Here is a 10,110-nt window from a genome sequence, read left to right as displayed (position 1 = left end):
TCCCATGCTGGAGCAGGGTGATGCCCAAGGGATGCTGTGACCCTGTGGGAAGCCCACACTGGAGCAGGCTCCTGGCAGGACCTGTGGCCCTGTGGTGAGAGGAGCAGGCTCCATGAGCAGGTTTGCTGGCAGGGCTTGTGACCCCACGGGGGACCCAGGCTGGAGCAGGCTGCTCCTGAAGGGCTGCACCCTATGGGAGGGACCCACGCTGCAGCAGTTTGTGAAGGACTGAATCCCATGGGAAAGGCTCTCATTGGAGAAGTTGGTGGAGGACTGTCCCCCATGGGAGGGACCCCACGCTGGAGCAGGGGCAGAGTGTGAGGAGTCCTCCTCGGGAGGAGGAACCATCGGCAAAAACAGCTTGTGATGGACTCGCTGCAGCCCTCATTCTCCATCCTCTGTGCTGCTGGAAGGGTGGAGGTAGAGAAACTGGGAGCAAAGCTGAGCCTAGACAGAAGGGAGGGGTGGGGAAAATGTATTTTAAGATTTGGTTTTATTTATTTTTATCCTACCCTGACTTGATTGGTAATAAATTAAATTAATTTTCCCTAAGTTGAGTCAATTTTGTCCCTGACAGGAATTGGTGAGTGATCTCTCCCTGTCCTTACCTTGACCCATGAGCCTTTTGTTATATTTCTCTCCCCTGCTCAGCTGAGGAGGGCAGTGACAGAGCGGCTTTGGTGGGCACCTGGCCTCCAGCCAGGGTCACCCACCACAAGTGCACACTGAGAGAGATTCCAAACATACGGTGGAGCATGTTAGCTAATGTAGCAGCTTCTTCTGTTAAGGACAGTGTGTGTTGTGTCTCAGCCCCTTTATAAGGATGAAGCTGCTTCAAGATGGTAGTTTATTAATATTGTGTCCTGTGACTATCTCATGCTTTTATGCTCTTGAAGCTAGGAGTTGTCATGTTTTATGTATTATATAAAAGGTATAACAGTCTGTCTTTTGAGAGCGCTGCAGCTCCTTCCTAGATACAGCATACATTGCTGATATATTGATAAAATATCAGTCACATGCAAGGCAGCTGCAGATATTGTATTCTGTAAGTTTCTTATTGAGGAATGTATGAATATTGTTGGCTCTGTTTTACAGGGTTTTGCTGAGACTAGATCCATCTCCAAATGACTATGAAGAAGATGTAGTGGAAATGTTTGGCTTTCAGTGGGTTACTGAAACAGCATTAGTTGAATCCTGTGGATTTCTCTTTGGATTACTTAGGTATGATAATGTTGGTGTGTTTTTATAATTAATCCACTTCTGTAATTATACTCACCTTAAGGATGTAACAAACCTTTTTAAGTTTTTGATAGTAAAATCATAAAAGACTGTGGGTCATGCAATACATCCAAAAGATTATGTGTCACTCCAGTAAGTGATGGATAAGACACAGATGGAATTACGGGAAGAAGTAAATTTTTTGTCACAGATTTTTAATGTTATGTGACTTAATAGTAAGTTTTTAAGCAGTGTGGTGCATATCTTAACCATCACCAGGTAAAAATTCCTAAGTATAGTTATTACAACAGTGTTGTGATTAATTTACAAGGCTCTAGCTTTAGAATATATGAATAAACTACATAAAATTTCCTTGAATGAGATTATGCTACTGATATAATTAAAATTGTCTTTTGACGATTTTAAGTCCTCCTTTGTACATAAAGAAAAGTGGAGGTTAAAAATCAAATACTGTAAATGCTGGATGCAGCGCTTTCTTCAATTGTTTGGATTAGGATAGCTTCAGCAATCTCTTCAGATACAGTTACTCAATGTTTGACTAATCCAATGTAGATGTTTAATCTGGTCAATGCAAATACACAGATCACCGATAATCCTCTTTGCTACTGATAATCCTCAGGATGTACAGCACATACGGAGAGTGGATGGGAGAAGAGCTTTTGTATGATTCCACAAATATATGTGATATATTCCATCATTTATTCGACTGTAGTGGATTCTTCCATCCCTTTAGGGTATGACCAAGGGCATGATGTGAAACATCATTAATAGGGTCTGGTTTATTGAAACACGATGGCATAGATGACAGGAGGTATATTAAAACCAGTATTATTTACCTTTACTTGTTTGAGGCAAGCTTTGACTTCACTGTGATTTAAAAAAAATAACAAATCTGATAGTGAAGGAAATAGGTAGATAACTTAGTTAAAAGAAACACTGTATCCCTTCCAGCATTTATTCTGATCTGTTTATTAACTGTTTATTAACATAAAATCACTGGCAGTGAGACAGCAATGTAGTTGATCTCTTGAATTCAATAATCTTTTGTTCTGTAATATAAACTGCTCTGTAATTGTAACAGAGATGAACATAAGGCATAATGTATTTTAATGTGTTTTTTAAGTTATTCAAGCTATACATGTTTTAAAACCTACTGAACCGGTAGGAATAATGGATTTCAGCTAACTCTTGGCTATGAGCTGTCTTTTGGTTTGACGAGTCCCTCAGCAAAGATATTCTCTCTTTCAGTTCATTTGTTCAGTCATAAAATGGAACACTTTCACTTACAGACCAGTCAGTACACAACCGAAAGTCAGGAAACTCCTTTTCCCATTGTAGGAATGATGTGTTAAGTACAAATTATAATCATTCTTGAGTACAAGGTGGTTGTAAATAGTTCAATTTATAAAGTACATCTATATAATATAAAAATATCCATGTTCAAATGCGTGCTTAAAGAAACCTAGTTTGTTTTAATGTCTGTAAACATTAGATTTTATTTAATATTTAAAAATATTGTAATAAATAATATTATACATCAGAACTGCAAGTTAAAAACATTAATTACACAGTAAAAAATTCTTACCTGTGATTTTTTTAATGTGATTGAAGATGTGTGAGTAAAAGGGAGTAAGACCTATTTAACCATTTAAGTGGGTATATTAAGATATATATCTTCCATTAATAAACAGAAGTACCAGTTTAACTATCAGAATATTTATTTGCAAATCAAATGATATAATGATTAACAACCATGAGGATCAATCTTTGAGGTACAAATGCAAATTGAAATTAAAGTTATTTATTTAACTGATGATATCTTTGCGCTTCTCATGCCCACTTTGTGCTTTTATTTTATCAGATCACTGTATTCTGTCTTTTGTCAGATCAGCGGAGAGTCGTCTACAGCTTTAACAGCCCTCTTTCATAGAGTCCTCTTGCTTTAGACTTCCTTTCTACATGGTTGAAATACTTATAAAATTCATGCAGAAATTCAGCTCTGATTTCAAAACAAAACAAACAAAAGCCCAGACAAGCCACCTAAATGGCTGAAAGTAATTTTGTGTAGCTAACGTGATTTTATCCAAGCAAGGAAGAGCTAAGGGAGATAATTGTAATGTGTCCCTGCCTTTTAATATGCAGATTACAATCTGGGTTTTGGGATCCTTGTGGGCACTTAATAGTTTCCAGATTTTTCATAAGAACATTTGATATGGGTTGGATCCAGATATCCCGTTTTTGAAGCCTTCAGTAGTTGCTGGTTTGACTGTGTAAGAAATGAGGCAGAGAACTCCTTCCTCAATTTATGCAGCTTTTTTTTTTTTTTTCAAAAGTCTGTCTTACACAGTTGCACTTTTCATGTATTCGGTTTAGTACCATGTTATCTCTCTGGAGACTATACTTGAAGACCACTTGAAAATAACATTTGTTGCAGAATATGGCTCAGTACTTAACCTATGTTACAGCTTTTTTTTAAATTTTCGTTTGCAGTGGCAGTTAGCAGCTTCTTTAAAAATGCTCTCCCTCCCCACCAAAACTGAAAGCATTTTTAAGTTTTCTGGAGATAGTCTCTTTCTACTCTATATTTGTTGCTGTTTACGTTTTGTGCTCAAGTTAAGCAGCAGGCCACACTAAGGAGGAAGTGGCAAAAGCCTCTGTCAGAATTTACTAGTGCTCATTCACAAATGAATTAATTCAGTGTATACTGTCTGTATGCCATGACAGCCAACTTTCAGGTTTATTCTGTGGTCAGATACGAAGCTGAATTACGCTTGTGGAAAGATCACTTGCAGAGCATGACTTTTGAGATTTTTGTGTGGGGTTTTCCCCCCCACCCCAGTATTTATTTAATTTTGTATTTGCTGTTATTCTGTTTAATGTTTTGAAGACAAGCCAAAATTCTCTCCACTGTCATCCCTCCACACCTGGATGTGTCTGTGGCCTTCCACTAACACTCTTCCCTAAGTCAACTTTCTGTAAGCTTTTCAGAAATACAAAGCAAGGAACAACTCTCACCTCTCCCTGTTCTATTTAGACCATACTAAAATGTAGTCAAACAACTTCTAACTATATAAGTACCATAAACCTTTGTATTCCTTTAATTAGGCAACAGATGTACAGACTGGAAAACCTAGTAGAAATGAGTTCATCTGATTTTGGTAAGTTTAACACATTTAATTTGACATTGGGATAGGTATCTGGCTACCTTTTTATTACAGAAGTATATTACCAGAGATCACACTTGTGCTTTGACTCTGACCGGGCACTCATGGAGCATGCTGTAGGACAGCATGCAACCAGCATAAATCTGCAGTAATGGTACAAACAGAAGCAACCAAGTGATGCAAAGTAGAGTGAAAATAGATAGTGGAAAAGTTGTGAGTCAATATGGAACCAGATGTGCCGGTGTAGTAGGTGCACAGGGCAATCCTGACTGTAATGAGAAATTTCACATGAATTGGATTTGAGCTAAGATGTCACCCCTAAGGTAGTATTTGGCAAAACTCTTAACCGGTTTAATTAAAAATGGAAAGTTGCATCAAAACTCCTAATAACTATTTTAGTTACAAAGGTAGTGGATTGGGACTTTTTTCAGTGTTCGGTTGGCTTACATTTAAAGAAGTTAGTTATATTTCCTTAGTTTAGAGTTACTTACAAACTTAATTTATCTTCGCAGCAGGATCGATAAAATGGGATTGCTACAAAAGCTTTGTTTCAATTAAATACTAAGGCATGAGAAGCAGTATGTTTCTGAAGGATTATTGCAGCCTTGGGCTTATTGTAAGTTTGAAGGCTGAATTACTTAGCAAGTTGAGAAGTTCAGTAATTACTCAGAAATAAACTGTAGTATCTTCTCGTTGTGGATAAATTGTTAGTGTTCTAAGAGTACTAGTGATTTTTTTACTCAGGATTATTATTTTTGTTTAATATTTTCATGCTCTGCCATTTAAATCATTGGTATGAATTTATCATCAAGCTTCTTTCATATGCTTTTGTTGATTGTATCTTAAAAGTCTAATTTTGCTGACATTTAATACATAAGTGGAAATAGCCTTATTTTATATTACATTTGAACTTTTATATGGTAGCTGGACACCAAGTTATTCTTCTGTAGTACTTTTTCCCTTAAATTGAAGCATCTGCTGCTTCTCCGTATCCTATTCTTCCTCTTGTCAAACAATCTATTAAAAAGAAGGTTTGATTTTGGGCTTTGCACCAGTCTTCCTTTGTGACTTAGGGCAAGTAACTAATACATCTGTGACTCAGTTTCCCCTTGATACAAGCAGGCTAGTAGCAGAGGGGTGTTATGACGATAACTAGAAATGATCAGGTAGTGTGATGTTAGGTATTATTGATGTCTTAGATCAATGCACTACTGACACTGTTGAGAACCCCAGTTTAGAGTTTTAGCTCAGTAAATGGTTGTTGTGCATATATGTTTATGCAGATATCAATATCATGCATTTGATTTCCATCAGTCTTAGTGAGCTTTGGAGACCTGGTCCTGAGAACTGTGTAATTTGGAAGCCACATCAAAATATTTTCTTATGCTGTGTGTTGTATTGTCTTTTTCTGAAAATGCGTGATCTGTTCTTAACCCTCTACTGTTACTGTTTTGTTCCACTTATTTCATTGCTCAATGATTTATGACGTATGCACAACATTTTTGTAATGAAATACTGTGATATTAAAGTTTGCTTAAACAGAACTTCCAAGAACTTAGGATAAGCTATTTGTTACTACCACAAAGGTACAGTAATGTCTATAAATAATTCCTTCAGAACAGAGTTATTTGAGCCTCTAAACCTATGGCTCATTACCGTGGCAGATCCTCTGGCTTCTTATGTGGTGGGGGCAGGCTGTATACTGGAATATTATGGTACCTTTACCAGTTGATGTGGTTCATTCAGTGATTGTTGTGGCTCAAAAGATGTTGAGATAGGCTTATATACATAAAACTTTATTTCTGGTGTCTGTAACAAGTGGCATTGGTGAACTTCAAGGTTACCTGGAGTGGATGGGGGTAGAGAGTGAGTGAGAAAAGGGAAGAGAAGACTCTCCAGTGGCCAGCTGGGAAGAGGAGCAAAGGCTTTCCCTGGACATGCAGTTCAGTGCAGTAGGTGACAGAGTTTTGCCACATATCTCCTCTAGTGTGATACATTTTGACTGGGGCCTGCTCAAAGTCCTCATTTGCTGTTCCCATTTATGATGCTTTTAACAACGATTAGCACATGCTTAATCCGGTGCAAGTGTTGCAGGCTGACTGGTTGCTAAGCATTTTTAGATATATATTATTGGGCAGTAGTTATTGGGTATTTAAATGACGGTGTCTGTTTTGTTATGCACTAAGTATCATAGAATCATAGAATTGTTTAGGTTGGAAAAGGGCCTTTCAGATCTTCAAGTCGGACCATTAATCTAGCACTGCTAATATCACCACTAAACCATGTCCATCAGCACCTTGTCTCTTAAATACTTCCAGGGATGGTGACTCAACCATGTGCTTGGACAGCCCATTCCAATGCCTAACCCTTTCAGTGAAGAATTTTTTCCTAATATCCAATCTAAACCTTCCCTGATGCAACTTGAGGCCATTTCCTTTTGTCCTGTCACTTGAAGAAGGGACCAACACCCACCTCTCTGCAACCTCCTTTCAGGTAGCTGTAGAGTGCGGTAAGGTCTTTCCTGAGTTCCCCTTTCTCCAGGCTAAACAACCTCAGCTGCCTCTCACAGGACTTGTGCTCTAGACCTTTCCCCAGCTCCCTTGCCCTTCGCTGGACATGTAACAGCACCTCAGTGACCTTGAAGTGAGTGGCCCAAAAATTGCTTTCTTTAATGTAAGCATAAATATAAACTGAAAGCTGCAAGGTAAGGTGTTGGAATAAATAAGGAGTCATTCTCACACTGGTGACAGTAGCTTCCAACCAATCTCTGCTGCAACAACGGTGTTTGAGATTGCAGTTGAAAGATAAAGAGGATAACGCCATGCAAACAACAGGTTCAGAAAGCAAAGGAGACACATAGCCACATATCTGGCTGAAAGGGTACAGAGCTGCGAGTGAAAAGCAGCCTACAGGATTGTGAATGGACGGCCGTTAGCATTACGCATCTTAAGGCACTGGGCAAAAATGTGATGCTTCCTAGGAAGAGAAGTTACAAAGCATGTTTAAATTGAAAGCAGGGAGGTTTAGATTAGATATCAGGAAGAAGTTCTTCACAGAGAGGGTGGTGAGGGACTGGAACAGCTTGCCAGGAGATGTTGTGGATGCCCCATCCTGGAAGTGTTCAAGGCCAGGCTGGATGAGGCTTTGAGCAACCTGGTCTAGTGGAAGGTGTCCCTGCCCATGGCAGGGGGGGTGGGACTAGATGATCTTTAAGGTCCCTTCCAACCCAAACCATTCTATGATTCTGTGTTTTCAAATAACTCCACTTGCCTAAGTCCCCCAAGAGAAAAGGATGCTGAGAAATTGTATCACACATCTTTTCTGAAGGTGTCTTGAAAGCAGACAGGGAGCAGGGCATTAGGGCTGAATGATTTCTTCTCCCACTGATTGCTTGCCTATGCCACCTTCCCTGGGGGACTGGATGCCTTCTTTTCCCTCTGTACATGGATATGTATCTGAGATGATAAGGTAAAGCACATATCGCTCTGGCAAGGTGACATTTAGAAGTGGGTGTTTGCCACCAGCCGCTTCCCAAGTTGTCCTCAGAAAAGAGGGTGGCGTTACAGTGGGGAATCCATGTGTTACGTGAGTCACAGTGTGGGCACATCTGCTTTAAGCTGTTGATCTCTTTTACTTCAGGTCAAGCTGCAAACTTACACTCTGAAGCAGAGAGCATCAGGCATCAATGTATTGAGTTTCTGCATTACGTGAAAGTTTTCATCTTCAGGTGAGATTTGCACACAATCTACTGACTTAAGTGCTGAGCTTTGTCTTGCTGCTTCTTGTCCATCTTCTGACTGTGTGTCTGTGTGTGTGCATTCAGGTACCTGCAACCTCCTGAAGTAGAAAATGATGGAATGCTCCACCCATATGAAGAACTAGAAGCGCAGTTGCCATCGATGTTGGTGGAAGAGCTTCATGCTTTGACCATGCACATTGGTCACCTTTGTGAACTCCCTAGTAGTGTCCTGGCAGCATTTACTATTCAACATCAGGCAAAGGTTGATGTCTTTTATAACTTTAAATTTTTTTGCATAACAGTACACAGTCAAGTTGATAAATTTTAGGTGAATAAGAATTAATCTTTCTTCAGGCTGACTCCTGAGCTCTGGATTTTCTGTTGTTGTTTTTATGTTTTACAGCTTTTAGAATTCCTCCTGCACTAAAATGATAATACCAATTACAGGTAGATAAGTTGGCTTGAATTAGCATAGCATGTTTAAAAAATTCCTCGTTGTTTGTCCTTATTGATGGTTAAAATTTCTGAGCTTCCCAGTAGGAGGGACCCTTCTTTAAAAGCACACTCTGAAATTTGACTCAAAATAGGAAAAGATCATGCTTATTAAGAAGAAAAGTGCAGTCATGGAAGTAGGCGCTGCAACATTAAATGCTAGCGAAGTATACACTGTTAAGATTTGTGCATACGTATAATAACTAATGCTCTCAAATCTTCTAGAGAAAAAAAAAAGAATTTCAGTCTTGGGTTGTATGAAGTAGTATCTGGAGAGGAATGATCCACTAAGAAGCAGCATTTTTAATCTTTCTGTTTGTTTAGCTTGTCAGTAGGGCCACTGTTGAGCTGATGAAAGAACCAGTAATTTCAAGTAAACTTAAAGGAAGACAGTACTGAAATTTTGGAATTATTTTAGGAGCACAACTTACTACAGCAGTTTGTGTGCTACCTAATATTTTTCTCGAAAGAATAACTAAGAGGTTTGTAATCTGTCAAGCTTGAATCAAGACATTGTGTTTAAATTGTAGTTTAGATCAGATTAAAGACTTCATGAACATCCTCTGCAGACAGGATTAATTGTCACGAAGGTTTTTTGTTTGTGTTCTTTTTTACTTAACCTGAATGGCATGTTTGTATGCTGCAGTCTTTTTGATCAACTACCCATATTGTGCAGTGCAGGCAAAATGTATGCCCATCTTCACGTGTCTTAGTACAGTATCCAGAATTCACTAAAGAAATGTTAAAAATAAAAACAGTATGTATTTCTGATCACAGGTCTTTCCCCCATCATGGCATTTACTACACCTCCACTTGGATATTCATTGGCTAGTATTGGAAATTCTTCACATCCTCGGTGAAAAAATGATGAGTAAGTATACAGGTTTTTTTTCTTGTACATCTGACTTTCCTAGATTTCTCATCTTAATTTGTCCAGAATCATTGGCTACTTTTGGTGGTGTTTAAGCATAGCTATATTTAATTGGGTAAACTCAAATATTGTGAAAACAGGTTCTTTGTGAATCTTCAGGTAGCTCAAGTTAAATGAAATGGTATTAGGAATTTGTTCTCTCAAAACTTGACCAAGATTATGAAGTTTGTTCTCCGCTGATGCTTACAATGTACTAAGTATTTAATAACAATACATCTTTTTGGCATCACGAATAAAAATGAATTTGCAGAGATCCTGAATACGTAACAGTGAACAGCCTTTCTATGAAAAAAAAAAAATGTAGGAAAAGTGTCCAAGGATGGACTAGAATAAAAGAATTTCAGAACAGATAGATAGTTCACATTGTTAGCTGTATGCGACACTAACAAAATACTGGGCAAAGGAAAAAGCCTCAGTCAGAGGAGCTTGTAAAAGTACAGCAAGAAAAGGGCAAGGCAATAGCTTTTTCTTGAAAGCTTTTAAAAGGGCAAAAAGTAGATTGATAAGAGTAAGCTGTTCAGAGAAGCTAGATAAAAAAGGTCATG

At 38.5% G+C, this 10,110-nt stretch overlaps 1 protein-coding gene across 1 annotated transcript in view; it reads left to right on the top strand.

Moving 5' to 3' along the window:
* Nucleotides 1-10,110, top strand: part of MMS22L (MMS22-like, DNA repair protein) — a gene marked incomplete at its 5' end in the record, with an annotated part of 82,685 nt that overhangs the window by 2,177 nt on the left and 70,398 nt on the right. Inside the window, 5 exons of the mRNA XM_010153887.1 lie at nt 1,096-1,221; nt 4,345-4,397; nt 8,043-8,130; nt 8,227-8,404; nt 9,412-9,505. Of these exons, the coding sequence (XP_010152189.1) occupies nt 1,096-1,221; nt 4,345-4,397; nt 8,043-8,130; nt 8,227-8,404; nt 9,412-9,505 (539 nt within the window). The remainder of the gene's footprint in view (nt 1-1,095; nt 1,222-4,344; nt 4,398-8,042; nt 8,131-8,226; nt 8,405-9,411; nt 9,506-10,110) is intronic.

This window comes from Eurypyga helias, unplaced genomic scaffold (assembly GCF_000690775.1).
Source record: "Eurypyga helias isolate BGI_N326 unplaced genomic scaffold, ASM69077v1 scaffold256, whole genome shotgun sequence".
NCBI lineage: Eukaryota > Metazoa > Chordata > Aves > Eurypygiformes > Eurypygidae > Eurypyga > Eurypyga helias.
This window is presented reverse-complemented; position numbering and strand designations above follow the sequence as displayed.